Source organism: Helianthus annuus, chromosome 12 (genome assembly GCF_002127325.2).
Source record: "Helianthus annuus cultivar XRQ/B chromosome 12, HanXRQr2.0-SUNRISE, whole genome shotgun sequence".
Taxonomy (NCBI): domain Eukaryota; kingdom Viridiplantae; phylum Streptophyta; class Magnoliopsida; order Asterales; family Asteraceae; genus Helianthus; species Helianthus annuus.
Genome location: NC_035444.2, coordinates 91,469,625 through 91,492,291, shown reverse-complemented (window position 1 = coordinate 91,492,291; position 22,667 = coordinate 91,469,625). Strand labels below are relative to the sequence as shown.

Genomic DNA, 22,667 nt, shown 5'->3' with positions numbered 1-22,667 from the left:
TCTACAAGTCCTTCAGTTAAATTCGTTTTGGCTATTCACACTTAGACCATCCGTAGTGGGCGTGGATTTTTCAAAATTTGTCACCAATCACGCCTAATAACGCCGCTTCCCCACCCCCCGGGGCGTGTTTGGGCGTTATTTTTGAAAAAAGCCTCTCCAGGGTGATTTAAAACACGCCTTCCCCCTTTTTCTTTGTCCAATCACCTTCCATCTTCCTTTTTTTATCCAATAAGATTTTTTAATGGTTTTTGTTTTATTTAATTATATATATATATATGGAACCCATTAAGTCTAACCAACTTTTAGGATAATCTTAGCCATCTAAACTCATCAACTTTTGATCTTGACCCTTTAAACTCAAATAAAAAACTGTAATACTGGCAGTTCAGGGAAGTTATACTCTCTCTCTCTCCTAAAATGAGGAAGTTTTGAACGGTTTTGTGATTTAATCTCTCCCAAGTCTCCTCCTCCCCACGTTCCTGTAACTTCCCTGTACACTTCCTTTTAAAGCAGACCTGATGTATCTCAAACCTAGATTTTTGCCCCATTCCCCTCCATCGCTCTCTATCCAATTGCGCTTTGAAAAGTAAGATCAAGCATAACAGTCCTTTTCCGTTAACTTCCCCTTCCAAACAAACCGCGAGTCCACAACACAAATATCTCACCGGAAAGTGACGTAATCGTCGGCGATGATACGAGCGGTTATTGTAACTAACGATCAAGGCAAGCCTCGCCTTGTCAAATTCTACGACTATCAGGTTCTTCAATTCTCTTTCATCTCCACATCTATACAAACCGCAACAATCAGTTGTTATTGTATACCTAATATCTATCTCTATATCTATAAACTGTTGGATCATCAATTGTGATGTCAAATGCAAGGTTAGCCGGTGGAAAAACAACAGGAAATCATTCGGAACATATACGGAGGTATGTTTCAGTTTCCGTTGCGATTATTTGCTTATAATCGTTTCAGTTTCAGTTATGATTATGTGTCTGATCTGTTTGTTATCATGTGAATATGATTCCAATGCCTAATTGAATACATATGGAATGAGATGGTGAAATTATTGTGCATATTGTGTTGTGGATGTTGTAACTTGTAACCCTAGGAGTTGTTAGATGTGGAGTTGAAGTTTGGGCATAGGTTTGAAGATCTGACCAAGATCATTAGAAATTGAGTGGCAACAATATGAAATTTACTCTAGCTTCAGCAGTAATTCAGCTTCTTCCTATACTTTTTTAATCGATTTAACAAAATTTACCCATTGCTTATTGACTTTCTTTGCAACTGATGTGCTAAATGACTAAGAAATGAAATACGTAATTTTTCAATAGGCATGATATTGTTTATAAAGAGCTTGGCCACGTGCATGAAGGTCTTTAAATGCAAAGAGCTTGGCCTCTCAAAGAATGAGATGAAGAAACTTCTTTCCCATCATAGACTGCAGCCCATAAGATTTAGGTGTGTATAACTGTTGTTTTGATATTCCAAACATTTTATTAAAACTGAGAGTTTGAATTAATAATCTTTTTCTTAATGTTTAGGTGCTTTTGTTGGTGTTTTGGAGCTTTTTGTAGGAGCTGCCAAAAGTCTTCATGAGGCTGAAATGTTCTCATTTACCATGATCACATTTGATATGTTCTTTTCATGTATAAATGGTTAACATGTTTTCTGTTTTCATAGCTTTCTGAGATGAATGGTAGGTCCTGCGAGATCCTTATGGAGCTAGCAAAGTATCAGGTATTGTTGCATTTTGACTTCTGAGGAACGATTCGTGGGGACCTTTGAAGGCAATGGCAATTGCAAGTCTTATCAATGGCATTGGTGATGTGGTCCTCTGCTTATTCTTGGACTATGGTATCACTAGAGCAGCATATGGGCAACAATGGCGTCTCAGGTTTACTCTAAAAAAAGCTACAACATGCTTCTATTATGTTGTATTTTATTGTTGTGTTACACTTTAAACATATGGTAGGTGGTTGCACACTTGCAGGATTTATGTTGATTGGATTTCTAAAAGATAAAGGGTATAATGGTTATGCCATTACTTTTTCATCAGCTAATTGCTAATGAACTTCTCCAAATATTCAAGCTTGCTGCTCCAGTATTTATGATGATGATGTGCAAGGTTAGTATGTTTAACCTAGCATTTTATACGTTAAAAGATACAATGAGATACTTGAAGTGATTGCATGGGCTTTACTTCACATTCATGATAAACTTGTAACTTTCATTCATCTATTATATTGTATTTCAAAGCAAAATAATTTTATGATTAACTAATTAATTTTACCAACAAAATATTGCATGTTGATTTGTTGAATGTGGATGGATACAACTCATTACTATCATTCATTTATAAAGCAGCTTAAAAAGGGGTTCATCAGCCCAAGTACTCTCCACATCATCGTGTTGGCACCAACTCGCAAGGTTTTGGTTATTAGACAGGGGGTAAATTAGTCCCAAGCATGGTTAAAAAAATGGCTGAGGCGTGCGCCTCAAGACCACTCGCCCAAAAAACGATTATGAGACGCCGCCGCAAGGGGTTATATTGAATGTGCGCCTCACAGGGTTTATGATGACGGGTCCACTTTCTTTGCAACTGATGTGCATCTTGACCACCAACAAATCACAAATCCTAAGTTTATATTATATATTTGTTTTAGCCTATTTTAAGCTTTTGTTTGTTGTGATGATAGTGTTTTCACCCATGTTGCCCCCTTTGCCACACATGAGTGATAATTGATGTTCTCATTTTAAGTGTAGTGGGTCATTTTTTAACAAATAATGTTTTTGTTTAAGAGTCCAGGTCATTGCTCTCCATGAACCTGTTAAAAAAATTAAAAAAAAGAAAAACAATTATATAAAATTGGTTTTGGTTAAAAAGTGGTTTTCCTAATAAAAATACCAACTTGATTTAGAAATTTGTTTGTTGAAAAATAATCTTTAAACATGTTCACCATCTCACACATAGAGAAATCATAAAGATTTTGAATGTATGTTGTGTTTTTCACAAGTAACTGGGAGGGTTGATGTTTGTATGGAAGATGAAACCGTTAACTACCTCAACTGACGTGATGTACATAGAGCCTTGCATGCACACTTGGTTGGGGTTTGAAAATGGGAAATGAAGAAGACAAGTCCATTAATGCATTAAAAGTTGTTTGGTATTTAGAAGAGTATATATAATTCGATGGAATTGAAATTTGAGAATTTTCTTAAATTCGTGATACTTAGCGAGATTCTTTTATGTAAACAATTTAGTTTTGTTTATTTGTATTACATTTCATGAACTACTTAATGATCAAGCTATTGATTCTTCTTGATCACTCTCAGTAGTCTTTGAATATTTATTTATTTTGCAGGGAGTCTCCAAAGTCTAAAGACACGTGGACATGACTAAGATAGACACCCAGAATTGTGACCAAGATTATTTACCTTACATGATTTTTAATTGACATTTCCATTTCACCTGACTATTTATGTTTTGTTTTAGTAGTCCATGACGCACTTACAGGCTCAAGACAATTCGATTCATTGAAAGTGCCTGCAACCTTGCTTTGCCAGGTTTTTAGTCATGATATACATTTGAATGCACCTTTTGATTAAAAATCTCACATATTTTAGTGTTTTTAAATAAATAATGTTTTCATTTAATGCAAAGAAAAAAAACACTTATGTCATTATGTAGTTAAAGTACCCGGCCTACGGACGGGTATCTAAAATTTCATCTCATTCTCATCTAACACAATGCCAATTCTACTATAATATGTTTTTTTTATACTTTTATCATTTTTTAGATTGATACAAAAAATATCTATGGTATCCATATCTGTTGAGACCGTGCCTTACAAGTTGAATATGAGTACCGGCGAATTGGCTATATTGATTATGACAAGGTGCTTTTAATCTTTTACCATTTGGATTTTATATGTGTGTATATATTTATATATTTGCTATATTGAAATTTAAAGAGCACTTGATTCGTAATTCCCAAATTGCAGTTGGAGCGAGCATTTGACAGTGAAGTTGATTAATCTAGATTGTTACTCATCATGCATGTGTTGTTGACATCTGGATGCCAATATGTCACATTAATCTCTGGTTAGTAACTTAAATCTCCGGTTCATAAATGGTACTCTGTGTTTGTTAAAACATTTTTATCCAAGTACTGATTTTGTTTCGTGGTTATGAATCTTATATTAATGGCATAGTCTTTTCATTTCTCCAGCTAAAGAAGACACCTCAATTAAAAGAAACAGAGAAGCCGCGAAAACCAGGTTCAAGTGTAGGTGTTGGAGCCCAAATTTCAAACGGAAAACATCGCTTGGGTTTTGGTTGATGAGCAAATAAAGCTACGCGGTTCGCCGACATCGATTTGGGGCAAAGCGGTGGTAGTCGATGTTGGTAGGTGATGCAAGTTTGGGGAAGAGCGACGGTGATTTGTGGTAGTAAGCTGAGTGGATGCCCTAAAAATGGATACTGGTGAAGTGGATGACACATGTGGGGCATTGTTACGCTGTTAGCGTAACCCATCCACCGGACGGGTATTAAACTAGTTATATTACATCTCATTTAACATAATGCCCCACATCCCTACTACACATCTACACCGCTTTTGTAAAAACGCCTAATAATGTCCCATTGCTGACTGGGCTGCCACATGACGCAAAACGCCCTAGGGTGAGACATTATTCACCCAAACGACTACGCATGGTCTTAGATTTGTCTTCAACGGTATTTCTTTTTTCAAATTAGTCACTTCCTATATATTATCTTAATCATTAAATATGAATGGCACATTAACCTAAAACTTATTAAAAACTAGGCGATCAAATTAATCGAAACCTTTTAGATAAACCTCATGACCGTTTTTGTGTATTAAAAAAAAATAAGCTTTTGCTCTATGCCCACAAATTTTAGAGGGTCCTGCAAGAACTTTCAAGCATTACGGATCTTGGCTTAGTAAGATTTTTGAGTTGTTGCCCGTTTACCATTTATCTCGATTTAAATTCATAACACGATTAATTAAAGTTATCAATAGTACAAAAACTTGCATGAATAGCATTGGTAACATGTATGTAATGTAAGATGATTATTATAGAAACCTATTGATATCATCAATCTTATTTACATAAGAATGAACATATTTGGGTTAACACTCTTCTATCTAAGTTGTAGCTACAGTAGAGATTATCACTCAAACCTTTTCCTATATTTGGTTTGATGCAAGCAAACACCTTTTATGATGCATTGTATGTGTTGGAGGTATGACATGACTACTCATACTTATGTTGTAAGTTTGTACATCCCTTGTGCATGGGCCTTGTTCTCTTATCTACAATATACAATAAAGCAGTAGTAAAAAAAAAAGATAGGCTTTTGTTTAGTTTATCTATTTCATTCTTGGACGTGGCTACAAAAGACGTCCATTTTGGATGTTGAAGGAACATCAAATTTTAAATCCTAATTGACCATAAAGGTCTTTTTTTAACCACATTTTTTAAATTCGAGTTAAGGTTAAAAAGATTGAGTTGTACTTGATGAACTCGAAGTTAAAAAGTAACATAGTAATATTTGCTTATTTGTTAAATTTACACATCAATTGTAACTTTTTATAAAATCACATAGAATGTAATACCAAAAGATAATCCAACTCAAAATCGTAAAGTACATTCTATACAATATTCTAGCATAATTATTTATATTTAAACTTATATAACTATGACCTTAGTAGTCGGGTGGTATTGTGTTTGTCCTTACAAAATTGATACATGTTCAAATCATTGCAATGCAAAGTTATATGGTATATAAGTGTAATAAACTTATATCTAGTAATGTTAGAATCAGGTTGCAAACACACACAAAAATAAATCCGCATAAAAGTAAAGAAAACGAGGATTTACGTACATCCTCATGCCGCAATCAAGATATAGTAACTATCACTCTCGTGATGAAAAATTACAAGAACAAGTATACATTTTTATAAAAAGGATTTAGGGTTTCTAACTTATTCCTTAAAGAAAATGGGCTAGATTTAGATGTAAAGTGGGCCAAACTAGAGACGGGCATAATCGGGTATTCTTAAAACCTGAAACCGGTTCCAACCTGGAACCGGGTATGTATACAAGTGAGTAAAACCGGGTTCTCTGTGGAACCGGTTCCGGGTACAACCCGGGTACACGTCAATATATTTAGAACCGGCGTAACCGGTTTCGGGTACAATGGAACTGGGTACGGGTCCTGTTTGGAACCGGGTACGGGTATTGTTTGAAACCGGTTTTTTTGAGTTTTTCAATACAAAAAGCTGTCAATACTGTACGTAACCGGTTCCTCCTGTTTTTACTCGATAAAAGCTGTTTTTTTACTTTTTCTACCGAACGGAACCAACAACACATGTCAACTCATTTTTGTGGTAAACATCAGTTTGTAAAGGTCTTAGGTTTAATAAGGATTGTTGCTATTTTTGGTTTTGTATTTTTTAATGTTTATTTTTGGTAGAACTGATCTGTATCTCATCATGTTATGCTTTTATAACCTGTACAATTTCGTTTGCTTCACGTATTTGATTGAATGATTGGTTTTAAACATCACTCGATGAATCATTCTTTGGATCTAGTAAATAGTTAAATACCATAAAGTTACTATTTAAACCATTAATTGATAATTTAGAGATGGGCATATCTGGTTTTTTTTGTAATACCCGGAACCGGTTCCGGATAGGAACCGGGTTCCGGGTACGCACCGGGTCCGGGTAGGAACCGGGTACGAACCGATTTTTATTTATAAAATGTGGAACCGGGTCGGAACCTACGGGTTTTTTGAACCCGGAACCGGTTCTACTATTAGCCGGGTAGGAACCGGAACCGGGTCCAGGTCGGTTCCACCGTATCGGGTTTGGAACCAGTTATTATGCCCATCTCTAGGCCAAACCTGCTCCTTTTTTTCTCTAGAGTAAATTACAAGTTTTGTCCTTTATCTTTACATCAAATTTCAGGCGTTGTCCTTTAGGCAAAAAGTTGACAGGCGGTGTCCTTTACGTTTCAAAATCTTGCAAGTTTTGTCCTTTAGACCAAACCAAGTTAGAAATCTCAGTTAAAATACCTGATGTGCAAGGCACATGAGGGTAAAATGGTCATTTTCCTGTCACCCCTTTCAATTCATCCCTGAATTCAGCATTTAAACACGCTCGTTGTCCATTATAAGTGGCACTGGAGCCATTAACATCATTCAACTAAACAAGATTTGATTCTAAATCAACTAAACAGGAACAAACGAGATCTGATTCACACCAAAACATTACACATTAATCTAAATCTGTAAACAAGAACAAACAGATCTGATTCTGAATCAACTAAACGAGAATCTTAAATCCTAGGGATGGAGTACTCACACGCCAGTAACGGAGGGAAGAGGAAGATCGGAGAGGATAGAATCGCCATCGGAACCCTAGATCTCGCTGGAGATGCGAATCTGACCATTCAAGTTCAAACAGGTTTGATTTTTGATGATGGGTTGATTGTGGGTGGTGGTGTGGGTATATGAGTGATGGTGGACTGATGTATTTACTCAGTTGTCTCCATATGTGGTGTGATGGTGATGATGTGGTATATTACAATTCAGTTGTTTAAAGGATTGGCCTAAAATGGCAGTTGCCGTATACTGTCCATCATCAATCTTCCACCTTCAAAGAACCCCCAAAAATCAAATCTTTCACCCCAATTCCATCCAAATAATGGTCAAAGATGATGATGATATGAGGGGTGAAATGGAAGAAAGACTAATCAACGAAGAATACAAAGTGTGGAAGAAGAACACACCCTTTTTGTACGATCTGGTCATCACACACCCACTCGAGTGGCCTTCACTCACCGTTGAGTGGCTCCCGGACCATGATGAGCCTGCCGGAAAAGATTACTCCGTTAGATTGGTGATGTGGGTTTTTTTTTTTTTATAGGGGTTGATCTTTGTTTGTTGGATTTGTTGAAATCTTATGCAAACTCAAAGACGGGAGAGAAGTTGCAGTGAGCATAACTACAATCGAGTCCACCACTTCAGAAGAATGGGGATATTGGTGGTGGTTCTTGGTGGCCAGCCATAGAGCATAGAGACAGAGAGAGAGAGATTAAGGTGAAGAAAGGGTTTGAGAGGGAAAAAGACCATTGTACCTTCATGTGCCTTGCACATGAGGTATTTTAACTGAGATTTCTAACCTGGTTTGGTCTAAAGGACAAAACTTGCAAGATTTTGAAACGTAAAGGACACCGCCTGTCAACTTTTGCCTAAAGGATAGCGCTTGAAATTTGATGTAAAGATAAAGGACAAAACTTGTAATTTACTCTTTTCTCTATAAATTTTTGGCCACATAACCCACGAATTTAGGCCTCCAAAATCCAACACGTAAAAGTGTAAAACATTGTTACCAAAAGATTTACAAAAAATACAGTTGTGGGCTACAAGGTAGAATAATGTGACACTCGTATATGATGACCTCGTTACATAGATTCATTTATTCTCATAGAACCCAAAAAAGATTTTTTTTTTTCAAACATATTACGTAGCGGAATTCTTAAAGAGTCTAATCAGGAGTCGTTCATAGAGCGAAGTGAAAAATTGAGATCTTTTTCAACTTTCAAATTTCATTGCGTAACCTGCGCAATGTTTTTTTTTTCCTAAACCAGTTCTGGTTCTACTCAACAAAAGTCAGAATCATTTTTTTGCCCAAACTGGTTTCAGTTCCAAATTGATTTCCAAGTGAAAAGTTCTGCTTTTTACTGGTTTTTGGTCGGTTAGGTTTGGTTTAAACCAGTTTCAACAAAGAGGTCCCAAAACCGGTCTCAAACAGTCAAACTTACGGGTTCAATTGTTTTTTGTTCGGGTTATAACATGGTTTGGTTTAAAAATCTTCTGTTTTGCCCACCTTTAGCATAACCTGCTCTTTATCCAAGTTTAAAAGTAGCATAGTTTCATAGTTTATACACCCCGTTTGTGGTATGCGCATATAATACATATATGTGTGGACGTTTAGAGGCAAAAGTGAGTGCACTAATTTTAACGTTATTTTACTTATTTCGTGAAAATAACGTTAAAAGAGGGGGATGGTTAATTATGCATCATGTGGTGGCGTTGATAGCTGAAAGACAAGGGGGTACATACACTAATCGGCCTTTGTCTCAATTGCTGAGTGTTATGTGCATTATGTCCAAGTCTTTATGCAAAACTACTAACGAGTCAAGGTCTCTCTATTCCTACGGGTAGAGGTAAGATTGTCTAAATCTTACCCTCCTCAGACCCTACCTTAGCTTTGCTATTGGTAGAATTTAATGAGCATTATGATGATAGTTTCATAGTTTAATTTTCTTAAAACCCATATGCTTTTGTGTGTGTAGATGGAAAACAAATTAATTTTTTTAAACTATTTCTTACACCACTTCTATAGAGGACGAACACACAGATTAATTAGACTGATTTAACATTTAGAAGTGCTAACAGATTGTAAGGAACAAACAAATGCTCATATCATACGTGATTTATCCTTGGCGGATTAGTATTTTGGCGATCGTTCCATGCATCAATTGCATAATGACTAGATGATCGATCCAGTTATTCTTGTATTTGACTGTTACGATTTGGACAAAAGTGGAGATGAGATATGATCATCTGTAGTTCGCATACAAATTACTCATTCGTAATTTCAGAATAACGAAAAGGTATACACTTTAATATACAAAAGTACGCACCAACACTCTCTCCATTCCTTCTGATGACAAAACTTGTGAGCATGTGGGCTCATCGCCAAAGATAAGGATCGTGTTTATGTACATTACACCAGCAATCTCCACGCTTTATAAGACCAGAAAGTCGATACAGATCCCAAGAACTAAAATCCTGCACAGTTATAAGGTCAAACATCTGACCAAGTCAAAGTCATATGTTGTTACTAGGGGCGGCGGCAATTCTTGACACGACCCGTTAACCCGACACGAAAAAAAAACAGGTTTGGGTCGACTAACACGACCCGTTTAAAAAAACAGGTCAGGTTCGGGTTGACCCGTATTAAAAACGGGTCGGGTTCGGGTTGACGGGCCCATCAACCCGACACGATTGCCACCCCTAGTTGTTACGCGCCATGACAAAACGGGCCCACTATGACATCAAAAAAAGGGTACCTGAAATCGACCATTACCTTCTATAGCAGACTAATTATCCCAGTAGTTTCGAAGCTGTGACATATGCAAAAGAAGATCATCCCTACCGAACCCGGTGGCACTGCTAGTCATTATCCATGGCGGATGAATTTTATAATTTTCTTTAATCAGTTCTTGGAAACTCTTGATGTTTTCATCGGGCCGTCTTCCTTTACTGTTCTTCACTTTATCACACTTTGTGAAAACAATCGTCATCGGAATCTAGAAACAAAGAATCAATGAGTCAGATGCAAATTAACATCATAATAAATGGAAAACATGGAACGAAAGCATACGTTGTTTCGCCCCAGCCAATTAGCACAGTCGAGATCAATCTTCTGAGGGGGGACACTTGCATCCACAAGAAGCAAAACGGATACTAACGATTCTCTGTTTAGAAAGTAACCTTTTGTGAACGATGACCAGTCCATTCTTGTGGATTCTGGGGCGTTAGCAAAGCTGCATTACCATATAAATATAAATGTCGCCTTCTCTTAACACAAAGAAAAGAATCCTTAGGTACAAATGAACATGTTAACTAAGCAGTTTTACCAAAAAAGAACTAGCATATTAGCCGACGAATACATCCGTAAATACAGCATACTTTCTAATGATTCAAAAACCAGTGTATGGATAAATTGATTCCTAAACATCTAAGCATCCTAAGATACATATGTACTAAAAAAATACAAAAAAAAAAAAAAGATAAAATAAAGCAATGTATATGTAATAACAGAAACGAAGCTAGAAGTTAAGGTTACCCATAGCCAGGCAAATCAACAAGGTACCAACTTCGATTTACCAAAAAATGATTAATAAGCTGAGTCTTCCCTACAGTCACAACAACATTCAATAAATTAATTAACAATCACAATCACAACAACATTCATTCAATAAAACCCAAATCAAAACCTGGTTTCTTTGACGTGAGAGCTACTTCTTTCTTCCTGACCAAGGAATTAATCAAGGAACTTTTTCCAACATTGGACCGACCCAACATGGCAAACTCGGGTCGGTCATCTTTGGGGCAGTCTTTGGGTCGGACACTGCTACTAACAAACTGGACCTCTTTGACTTTGGCATCACCGGCGTAAGGGCCTAGGACGATGTTGGAACCGGGTAAGATCATGTTTTCGGTGACTTCTTCTGGGCTTATTCCCGGCGGAATGAAGAGGACGGTTTGAGTGAATTTGGTAGTGTCGGAGACGGAGATTTTGGGGGTTTTGGTTGCGGAGATGTTGGGAGAGATGGAGTGAGATGTTGAATTTCTGAAAGGAAGTGAAAAATGGAGGGGTGGTGGTGGGAGGAGTGAGGAAAAGCGGTGAGTGAAGAGACGGAGTCTCGCCGCCGGCAGTAACATTGTAGACTGATGATGAACCTAAAAACCTAAAAGTTAGGACGGGATAAGTAGCATTTTTGTGTTAGAGGGTAGCATTTTTGTGTTAGAGAGTTTTGAAAATAAGGGTATATGGTGTGGTGCGGCAAAGGGAAGTGGCAAACTGGTTTGCCGCGCGGCAACACCGCCGCCAACCCCTTTGCCGCGTCGGTGAAGATGTAAATCGGTAACATATTGCCGATCGGGAAAATAAGAGAGAGAGGGTAGTGAGAGAGAGAGGGGGTATTGTGGGTGGGGTCCATTCCTATCTCAACCAATCACAACTTTTTCCTTTTTTTTTTAAAAAATAGTTTACCACTTTACCAAGTGTTTAAACCATTGCCAACACTTTTCACCAAAATTTAAACACTTTTGACTGATTGACATGGCGCGCTCTAATTGGTCGATTTTTGGTTTGCCACTTCAAAATGTTTAACCACTCCTTACACCCTAAATTATGCTTTTTGAATAATCAGTCTCAGGTAATTAAATTTAAAAAAAAAGGTGACGTTCAAAGATAGTGTTTGGATTTGATTATGTTGCTTGATATCATAATAATCAGATAATCAACTATTTGAACGTTTGGCAAATATATATTTAAAAAAATAAACAAGTGAAAATCCTTTTTAAACACAAATAATCATTTTTTTGAAAAACTGCGTTTTGTTGCAGTAGGGGGGAGCTGCTTTTGGAAAACTGCGTTCTGTAACTTTCTAAACGCAAATAATCAGTTTTTTAATTTTTTTTACCCAAAAACTCAAAACTGATTATTTACGATTTCAAAACTCAATAATCTAAAAATCTCCTTCAAAACTCAACCCCAAACACCCTCTTAGAACTATAGAGTTAGGACTACGAAATTTATTTGGCTAGGAAAGATAGCAAGTAATCCTGACCATCTATTAACTAATCAAGTGCTAAGATTAAATGAGTGAGACTGAACAAAAACAAGAAGGTGCGTGGGTTAATTTGAGTGTATTCTACTCCATTCAGGTCAATAGTTTTTCTCTACTCCAATTCTCGTCTATTTATAAAACGTTAATAACTTTTTTATACGATAGTATTTTTTTTTAAATTGCACCGTAAAAACGATCGTTTTTTATCTTTAAAACGAGCACACTATTGCTATACTTTTGAAAGAAAAAGTTTTTGATAACCCAGATGCCTAAAATGCAATGGACAAAAAACACAAAAAATGATTTTTTTTTTCTAAAACACAATAGACTAAAAACACAAAAAAAATGTTCTTTCTAAAACGCAATGGACAGTGTTTTTTTTTCTAAAACGCAATGGATCAAAAACACAAAATAAAGTGTTTTTTCTAAAATGCAGTGGACAAAAAACATAAAAGAATGATTTTTTTTCTAAAACACAATCGACTAAAAAAACAAAAAAAAGTATTTCTTCTAAAACGCAATAGATTAAAAATACAAAAGAAAGTATTTTTTCTAAAACGCAATTGACTAAAAACACATAAAAAATTGTTTTACCTAAAACGCAATGGACTAAAAACACAAAAGAAAGTATTTTTCTAAACCGCAATGGACTAAAAACACATAAAAATGTGTTCTACCTGAAACACAATGGACTAAAACCACTTCAAGATGTGTTTTTCTAAAACGCATTGGAACAAAAACACATAAAAATGTGTTTTCCTAAAATGCAATAGACAAAAACACAAAAGAGAGTGTTTTTTTTTCTTAAACGCAATGGACTAAAAACACATAAAATGTGTTTTGCCTAAAACGCAATGGACTAAAAACAAAATAAAATATTTTATTTCTAAAACGCAATGGACTGAAAATACAGAAAAAAAAAGTTTTTTCATTCCTTTGTAAAACGCAATGACTCAATTCAAAAATTCAGATCGTAAAAATGCAATTCAAATTTTTTTTTTTGGGTAATTATACAGATCGAAGCCGATTTTTTTCAGATTTCTTCAACGATTGATGAAATTTGAATGCTCGAAACACTTATCAGCGATCGAATGGAACGAATCCAGTGATTCGCTTCAAAATCACGGGAAAAATGAGATATTGTATGAAATTAAACTAGGTTTCTTCAAAAAAGTTGAAGAACACGTTGATTGGGTGTTTGAATCATTGATTGGTGACGAAAATTGCACTATAATGTAATGATTATTGAGATAGAAAGTGAAGAAAAGGTTGAAGATGGTGGGTTGTAACACCTCGGAAATTTACGTCCAATAATGCATTGACACGTGGCATAGGCTTTGGATATGTGAAAACATACTTTAGAGGGACTAAAGTTGACAAACAGTGAAACTATGGGAATATAAGGGTCCAAAGTGTCAACAATGGAAAAATAGGCTCTACAATAACCCAACATGGTGTTTATAATCCTAAACGGATATATCATGGATCATACAAAGCGAAAAATGAAAGAAAGTGAGGAATTGCAAACTACAGGGGGCTAATTGTGTCAACATGTTGAATGTATACCTCTGAGTGATCTTTTGGCAAACCCGAAGCTTTGTAATGATAAAATATACTCACTAGAATATGTGGTAAAAATTTCATAAATTTTCGTTATCGTATGACAAAGTTATGATCAAAACCGTGCACGAAGGGTTAAATGCGTCAACGTCAAAATTCGTGACTTTTCGGGTAAGCACAAAGTTAACCAAGGACTTTACCATGTTTGTAAATGACCCAAGGTCCTTAAAAATCAAGTTTGAAGGTCTAATGAGCAAGATAAATAGCCAAAACCCCGTAACAAAGGACCAAGGACCAAAATATAAAGGTTTAAAAGGTTTTTGCAAGTCAGGAGGATCCAGGCGGCCCGCCTGGAGGCCCTTACGCGGGCCGCGTGACCTGCCCAGCGACAGAAAACGGGCAAATGCCAGTTGTTTACAGCTGTTGCTCGATACAAGGGACTCACCAATGGTATTACATGCATTTAGGGGCACTTGGACTCATCTTACAACATCCCTAGACCCTTGTGGCAGCTCCTAATGAGATCAAACTTGCATAAAAAGGGTCTTGTAGTTACAAACATTCAACACTTGCATATTCAAAAAATTCACAAGATTAATTCTGGAGCTCTCTGGTCACCAACAAGGGTTCATAGGGCTTCCTACTTGTAATTAGGACTCTTGTAAGTGTTCATACCCTTCTCTAATTCGTTCTAGCTTAGTTTATTAACCGAAAGTCAATCCGTCGTAAATTTAGTTTGACTTTGTGATTAAACGAAAATGGCCCAGTCATTTCTCGAATTGAAAGTACCTACAAGTTGGTATTTATGTGGGTAACGAACCCTCAAAGGGTATTTTCAGATTCCCACTCTAAGCATGATGATTGTCGAGTCAAAGCTTTTCTTAAAAAGTCAACAGAATGTGTTTTTGCAAAATTTAGCATAATTAACAATGTAGGTCACATGCAACCTGTTTGATCATCAAAATAACTTTATAATTAATGAAAGAACATGTTTCTTCATGATCAACTCGACAATTTTCAGTCTAAACCCGGATCGGAACCGAAAGTCTCATAAATTGACTTTTTCTTTGACTCTCAATTCTGATCCGTGCATGCATGTTTGAGATCTGCCTTAGAGCTTATTTTGAACCAATTTCATATATGTACAACTCTCTGAGATTTTACAACTTGGTTCAATACTCATCCGATGCATATACATGTTTCCGGTTTATGTTTAAAAGTTGACTATTATGCCCTTTTTGCTATAAAACGCGATTTTTGAAAAAGTGAAAGATTAGAAACGTTTGTTACTGATTTATAAGCATGCACTTAAAATTTGACATCAGTTTGAGATCTAGGTTAAAAGTTATGCTCAATATCGTAATTTGAAAGCTTTATGTTAAGTAAACGGCGTAATTAGCGTATAGCCTATTTAAACCCACTTTTTGATATAAAACTTTTTACCCACTGATGTAATATAATATTTTGGGATTTTTGATGATTTTTATTTAATTTTTGGCTGAGCATAACATAGGTCTCTAAGTTTAATTCGGTTAATAACGATTTTGCCCTTTTTGGCCATAAAATGAATTCTACAAATCCTTTTGACCCCAAACCTTTTTCCACTGATTTTATTTGTTAAATAAAATATGTTGAGCCTTCTGGAATTATAAAAATCTCAGCTTTCTTTTAAAAACCCGGAAATGGCTCCAAATCGGCTTTTTAAGCGTTTCTAACGCATAGTATGCACTATAATCACTTTAGACACATAAGGTTAATACCTACTGATGTTTTTAGTATATTATTATATAATAACAGTAAGCACAAGTTTTTGAACTCAGGTTTCCAGTTTTGACCATTTAAGCCCTTGTGAAATTACCAAAATACCCCTAAGGGGCATAGTTTGGTTTTAAATGATAAGTTTCACATATGGGTCATAACCTACTGTTATAACATATTAAATTAAGTGTATTTGCTGTATACATCAGACCTGTAACTCAGATTACAAATTTAACTCTTTATAATCTTTTAAATGACCAAAATGCCCTTATGAGGCGTAAATTGAGTTTAACTTCGTATGGGGCATAATAAGAGACATCTTACTGATAGTATAACATATTTAAGGCATATTATCTTAGGAAACTTGCATATGACTCTTATGGTTACCCGTAACGCTCTTTTAGCGTTCGGTTCGGTTTATGTAACTAGTTTGCATAAATTGACCGAAGCGGGTCAAACATTATCATTTTTGTCTCAAATTCCAGAATGTATTTAGCATACCCATATTATACAAGTATTCAAACTTGTCGGGTCTAAATCACGTTCTATCCGGTCTTCGCTTAATCGTGCGTTTGAACCGTATCGTCCTTAAAACTAACCGGTCTAAGCTTAGGCTTAAATAAAGATCCGTTAGGAATCTAATAGGTTATTATAAACCTTTGTTCCAGAATAGAAGAACCAGTAAAAGCTACCTTCACTTGCTAGTTGTGATTTATACTTACCAAGGTAAATACTTTTAACTTATTTTCCCTATAGGGCTTGGGTTACGGTATATAGAATACCGCTTGATCGAGCATCAAATCTTACATCCTTGGGTGGTTAATTGAATAATTTGATCGGCTCGTTTAAACAGTCTTGTTTACTTTAAGCCTTTGGGGGATTAATGACCATGTCCCGGATATCCTTGGCATCATCTTACGAGATGGCCACGACCAGAGCACGAGGTGTAGGCATACACCTGTCAGTGTATAGCTCATTATTGTGGTGTGTCTATTGATCTTTAACCCGGACAAGATCCGGGCTACTGAACGCACAAGTAACATGTAATTCGTTCACAAGATTATAATAAATAATTATCCCAAGTTATAAAAATGTTTTGTGCCTTGAGCATTCAAATCAATTTTCAACCTTTTCAAAATGAGTCAGTTAAATTGTATTTACCAGTGTAAACTGACGTATTTTCCCAAAAGGTTAAGTGCAGGTACTACACGTAATAGGCTGGCTGTCTTCTAGAGCGTCCACAATAAGTCTCGCAAGCTTGGATGACAATAAATCTGTTGAACAATATCTTATTTTATTTTGATCCGCCTGTGGATCCGTTTCAACTATTAGTGATATTTGATATTACACTCTATTAAAGTTGAAATGAATCTATCTTTGCTTCCGCTGTGCATTTATATATTGTGTCGTTTGTCTATGATGATGCCAACTACGTCACTATACTCCCCACCGGGCCCACCGGTGACACGTGGAAATTAGGGGTGTGACAGGTTGGTATCAGAGCCAACTCTGAGTGAATTAAACACTAGCCTTCTGTGTTTAATCTCAGTTACACAATTGCACATTCCTCGATTCTCGAGTCTAGACAAAGAACTTAGGAAATATCCAAAATTTGTTTTATTTTCCAACTTTGTCTTATATATATTTTGTTGTGTCACTTGTTTGATTTTTGACAGGTTCACAAAATGCCGCCACGTATGAGAGGAAGAGGAAGGGGACAAGGAGCATATGCAGCCCCAAACGACCATGAAGCCGGACCTTCGCACAGGCGAACACCTTCAGGCTCCCATAACACAGATGCTCAAAATCTGTGGAGGTCTTTTACTGAACCCGCAAGGCACTCGGTTTCACTGAGTACCTCACCTTCTATCCCACACTCCTTTGGGCCTCAATAAGAAAATGAGCCCCACAACTCTCACCAGTCCTATATTCCTCTCCAAGGACACCAATCACCCTTTGACCACCCATCACCTGTTTTCCAAGGCCTGTACAACCCTGCTGACTACCTTGATGTGCCTATGGGTTTTAACCCACTTGGACCAGAAGACCATTTTCCTGGTGGCAATGCGATGGATGTCGATGAAGATACTGATCCCTCAATGCCACCATCTGGAACTCCGAACCACCCTATCGAGATTTCTGATGGGTCACCTTTTGTGGGATCACCATACAATGGTCCCGACAGCTTTGAGGAGAGATTCAGGAAGTATGACTGGGTATTTACCCCTAGTTACCATAACTCTCCCCTGCACCAGCCGCAACACAGCTCTCCCTTGCACCCCCAGCATCAGCCTCAACAGCAGCCACAGCAGCAGCAGAATCCTTCTGAGGATTCCCGACTTGTCGCGGTCACTCCACCACCGCCACCACCTCTGGTTTTGTCTCCCCCGCCTCCGAGGCGAAGGCGAACGAACGCACGGATTTCCGCACGAGGGGGAGTGCGCATCGGCACCCCTCCACATTCAGGTGGCAGCCGGTACTCGCCACTTCACGAAGAACCAGAGATGGGAGAATCTTCACATCCCGTCTCAGAAGTAACTTCTGCACCAATCACGCCACCACCACCACAGGATTTCGGAGACCCAATCCCTGCTTATACTAGCGCGGCAGCATACAATCCCTTCGAGCAGACGATCCACACAGGTTATAACTTTACAGAGGATCCCTACTGGGTAGCTGCGAACTACAACTCTCTCCATCCGGAAGGTACTTTTGGAGGTCCCTGGGCTACGGGACAATCGACCTATGGATACCCATCATATGGATATCAGCAGCCGCAGCCTCCTCAATCACCGCATTATCCGCTACCACCGCAGGCACCGATGATGTCGCCGCCACAAGTTCAAGAAATCCTTCAAGGGATAAATGAAGTGCGACGAGAGATGCGGCATAAATTACGGGAAGATCGTCGGCATAATCGTGGGATGTTTAAGAAAATGGTGGATTTAATCAAGGGAAAAAGCAAGAAGGACTACTAAATCCTTTGTTTGCTAGTTATTTAATCATGTCCCTGCGAGGACATTTATTTCTGTACTCTGCCCCTGCGTGGGCATATTTTATTCCTTTCTGTTCACCCCTGCGTGGGTTTGTTTGTTTCTGTTTGACCCCTGCGTGGGTTTGTTTGTTAGTTTAGCCCCTGCGTGGGTATGTTATTTGTGTAAAAGTCCCGTTTAGGGCAAACTCGTGTTAGTTAATTTTATTTGAAACGGTTAATTTAAGTTTTTCATTTTTAAATTATATGCATGAATATAATATACGAATAAATGAAAAATAGCAATTATTATTTTAATTTACCATTTTAATAATAAGAATCTTAAAAGGGTAAAACCTAGCTTGAATGTCATATTAAAGACCTGGCCAATATGGTAGAACCTGTTTAAAAAGATTCAAATCTCTGTTAACATCTGTAAACATGTTAACATTCTTGGCTAGTGTGATCCGCAAAATCACACATGTCGGCGATGATTCTGACAGATCAAAGTCAGACAAGCCACATTCAAGCAATGATTCTGGTTCGTCAAAACCAGAAGAGCCAGTTGTTGAGGTAAAAACTGTCAAACCCAAGGCTGGTCAGGCTTGGGTGAATCTGTTTAAATGAAAAACCCTGACTTGCCGGAGTTCCCTGGTTGGTAAGCGTGGAACATGAATCGGCATATTGCTTGAGAAATTTCACTCTGGTGATTTTTCTTCTTACATGTGGTAAATCAGGGACATTAATTTGTACTTGATTTTCTACAAGTGATGTTTGCGATTTAAAATTGAAATTGTTAAATCTGTCAAGTGATTAAAGGAAAACAATGTGATGGAAGAACCCCGAATTTGTGAAATGACACACAAATCAAATTTTCCGGAAAAACCATTTTGATTAAAACAAACTTAAGTGTTTTGAAATCTAAATGGGAAAATAGTTTGTTGTCAGGGGGAGTTCTGATTGTTTATGCCAATGAATGGCGAATTGAAGTGATTTGATATCAGTTTGTCATTTTATTTGTACAGTTTTCAAATTTTCCTTGAAATCAAAATTGAAACATATTTTGATTTTAGGGGGAGAAAAATTTTGAAAAAAATAGAAAATTTGAAAATACCAAAAACATTGAAAAAATCAAAAATGAGTTTTGGTGCAAATAGGGGAAATGATAGTACATCAGCTAGACTGGCATAGTACGCTAAAGATTTGTAATGTATAAATGCAATTAAGCAGTCTCGCTAAAGATGTGTCGATAGGTTTTCACAGAATTAGTAGATCAGTTTGGGATATAAACATAAATTTCGCTTGCGTCTACGTGGGGAACACCTCCAGGATATATAGGTAACCCCTGAAATCCTGTTTGAAGGGTCCCGTATTCTGAGATACTAGGTCTTTATGCTCAGTGATATCTGGGGTATTATCCCGGGACTTTTGCTGTATGGAAATACTGACCTAGTCCCCGGATAATACTTTCTACAAAAAGCTTTGAAATACAAGCTAGCCCTCAGTAATTTGATTAAACAATAAAATTGATAATCTTTGTTGTTGTAAATAAAAGATCCTCTAAAGGGGACCCACTTAAAGTCGAAGCCGTCATCTCTCTGCGTATACGGAAGTATCGACCTGAGCTCTCACGGCCCTCGCACATAACCCCTTAACAGATATCAGTTGTGGTATACTCACCTGTAAGACTGAATATTGGGGTCTGGATACGGGAATATATACTGAGGTGGGACACATGTAGATGTTTAAGTTCTAAAACACGAAATCTGTATCCCGAACAGGTTGAACATTTTTTGAGAATTTAAGTGGATCAATATATCGACAATCAAGGCGAACTGTTTAAAAGCTTAAAATGAAATAACAGCTTAACGGTGCTAGTGTCTAGTCGATAGATGATATGATCCTCTTACACAAACTCACAAAAATATTATCTGTATATATTTGTTTACTGCTTTTCATTCAAAAACAAAAATTCAAAAAGATTTTCGTCCAACTGATGTTGAAGAGCTGATATTCAAAATTCGAGTGCTAAACATGATGAACAGGATTGGGAAATTTTGTTGAACATTCTTTGAATGTCATATATAAATTTGTTTGAAAGATTGTGGGTTGAGTTAATCAAGGTCATTCATTTGAACTTGATGTAACTAATATGTTTGTTGAAAATGATGTCTACCTGTAAGTTTACTAAATTCAATTGTCATAACTTTGTAAAACTTATGTTATGGTAGAGAATGTGCAGGTTAAACAGGTTTGAACTTCATCAGTCCCAACGGAAGCTAACTATCAAAGTTTAAACCAGATATCTCAGATTCTAGCATATTGAGAGGGGGAGTCAATGAAAGGGAGAGTCTGGATCAACAGTCAAAAGGGAAGATGGAAGTCAGAGTTAGGTTGTGATCCTAAAACCTGTGAAGTATGCTTAAGATAAGAAGACAAAGAGTTGAAGAAAAGACTAAGACCGAAGACTCAAGAGCTGAAGACTGCTGAAGACTACGTCAACATCCAAGGGGGAGTCTGTTAGTGCACGGAATGTCTGTTGACTTCGTCTACATCAAGTCTTAGGTCAATATAGGTCAACATAGGGTTTAGAATGTCAAAATTAGGTTTTATGTTGTTAGGTTCGCTTTTGTGAACATGTTAGATGTAGGTCCGCTCATAGGGTCTTAACAGGTTCGCTTATATGGTAATCAGGTAGGTTCGCTTTTAGTGTCAAAGTGATAGGTTCGCTTATACGTCATGTTCCTTAGAGCGAACCTACTCACACTATAAATACCTGATGTTTGTGATTCATTTGTAACGTTGGAGCGGACCTAGACCATTGCTTGTGGAACGGAACTCTGTCAAATTGTAATCAGAAAGCAATAAAAGAGAAGAAATTAGAAAGGAATAGCTGTTGTAACTTCACATATACTGATTCCGCCTTTATACGTGAAGATGAACTGTGTCTGCTGACTTTTAGGGTCAAAACAACGGTCCAACATTCATTTTTAGATTTTTGTGATTTTTTATAATGATTGGATGACTTATCTGATGATCTTTTATTTTCATTTTTAGAATTTTTCAAATTTTTATCTTTTTGTTTTTGTTCTGCATTCTTCTTAACGGGTTTTTGCTTTGAGCATTCTCCTATTTTAGTAGATTGCAAAACAGTATTTTTAAATTTTTCTTGTAAATCTAAAAATATTTTTCTTTTAAATCTTTCTGATATGTTTTAGGGGCCCTAATCCTGATTTCGATATGTTTGACCTGCCCAGCGACAGAAAACGGGCAAATGCCAGTTGTTTACAGCTGTTGCTCGATACAAGGGACTCACCAATGGTATTACATGCATTTAGGGGCACTTGGACTCATCTTACAACATCCCTAGACCCTTGTGGCAGCTCCTAATGAGATCAAACTTGCATAAAAAGGGTCTTGTAGTTACAAACATTCAACACTTGCATATTCAAAAAATTCACAAGATTAATTCTGGAGCTCTCTGGTCACCAACAAGGGTTCATAGGGCTTCCTACTTGTAATTAGGACTCTTGTAAGTGTTCATACCCTTCTCTAATTCGTTCTAGCTTAGTTTATTAACCGAAAGTCAATCCGTCGTAAATTTAGTTTGACTTTGTGATTAAACGAAAATGGCCCAGTCATTTCTCGAATTGAAAGTACCTACAAGTTGGTATTTATGTGGGTAACGAACCCTCAAAGGGTATTTTCAGATTCCCACTCTAAGCATGATGATTGTCGAGTCAAAGCTTTTCTTAAAAAGTCAACAGAATGTGTTTTTGCAAAATTTAGCATAATTAACAATGTAGGTCACATGCAACCTGTTTGATCATCAAAATAACTTTATAATTAATGAAAGAACATGTTTCTTCATGATCAACTCGACAATTTTCAGTCTAAACCCGGATCGGAACCGAAA

At 36.9% G+C, this 22,667-nt stretch overlaps 2 protein-coding genes and 1 long non-coding RNA gene across 13 annotated transcripts; 2 read left to right on the top strand and 1 right to left on the bottom strand.

Annotated features, from left to right (window-relative positions):
- The first annotated feature begins 417 nt into the window (after positions 1–417).
- Positions 418–4,795, top strand: LOC110895434. Of its 10 annotated transcripts, none has more exons than XR_002567137.2 (10): positions 418–758; positions 888–1,216; positions 1,339–1,465; positions 1,549–1,612; positions 1,688–1,901; positions 1,980–2,132; positions 3,370–3,571; positions 3,805–3,903; positions 4,009–4,108; positions 4,236–4,795. It is a non-coding gene; the product is annotated as an uncharacterized LOC110895434 (long non-coding RNA). The 10 variants fall into 10 exon arrangements; XR_002567141.2 differs by having other exon boundaries at positions 883–930; positions 1,113–1,216; positions 1,549–1,901; XR_002567138.2 differs by having other exon boundaries at positions 419–758; positions 888–930; positions 1,113–1,216; positions 1,549–1,901.
- Positions 4,796–9,521: 4,726 nt separating this feature from the next.
- LOC110895433 (GTP-binding protein At2g22870) lies at positions 9,522–11,630 on the bottom strand. Of its 2 annotated transcripts, none has more exons than XM_022142744.2 (5): positions 11,104–11,630; positions 10,953–11,022; positions 10,488–10,650; positions 10,191–10,413; positions 9,522–9,892 (listed from the first exon to the last, which is right to left on the bottom strand). In XM_022142744.2, the coding sequence occupies exons 1-4, from the start codon at positions 11,549–11,551 to the stop codon at positions 10,204–10,206; spliced, it is 891 nt and encodes a 296-aa protein (XP_021998436.1). In that variant the 5' UTR covers positions 11,552–11,630; the 3' UTR covers positions 9,522–9,892; positions 10,191–10,203. The 2 variants fall into 2 exon arrangements, with proteins under 2 accessions (XP_021998436.1, XP_021998437.1); XM_022142745.2 differs by having other exon boundaries at positions 9,522–9,916; positions 11,104–11,628.
- A 6,168-nt stretch (positions 11,631–17,798) lies between these two features.
- Positions 17,799–18,758, top strand: LOC110893172 (leucine-rich repeat extensin-like protein 5). Its single transcript, XM_022140291.1, has one exon. The coding sequence runs from the start codon at positions 17,799–17,801 to the stop codon at positions 18,756–18,758; it is 960 nt and encodes a 319-aa protein (XP_021995983.1).
- Positions 18,759–22,667: the final 3,909 nt, after the last annotated feature.

Bases quoted from the DNA above. Each gene is read 5' to 3' on its own strand.
- LOC110895433 (XM_022142744.2), bottom strand. From the start codon at position 11,551: ATGTTACTGCCGGCGGCGAGACTCCGTCTCTTCACTCACCGCTTTTCC. The intron at 11,023-11,103 runs GTTTTGATTTGG...TTGTGACTGTAG, and splicing joins TCTCACGTCAAAGAAACCAG to GGAAGACTCAGCTTATTAAT. The intron at 10,414-10,487 runs GTATGCTTTCGT...CTTTGTTTCTAG, and splicing joins ATTGGCTGGGGCGAAACAAC to ATTCCGATGACGATTGTTTT.
- LOC110893172 (XM_022140291.1), top strand. From the start codon at position 17,799: ATGGGTTTTAACCCACTTGGACCAGAAGACCATTTTCCTGGTGGCAAT.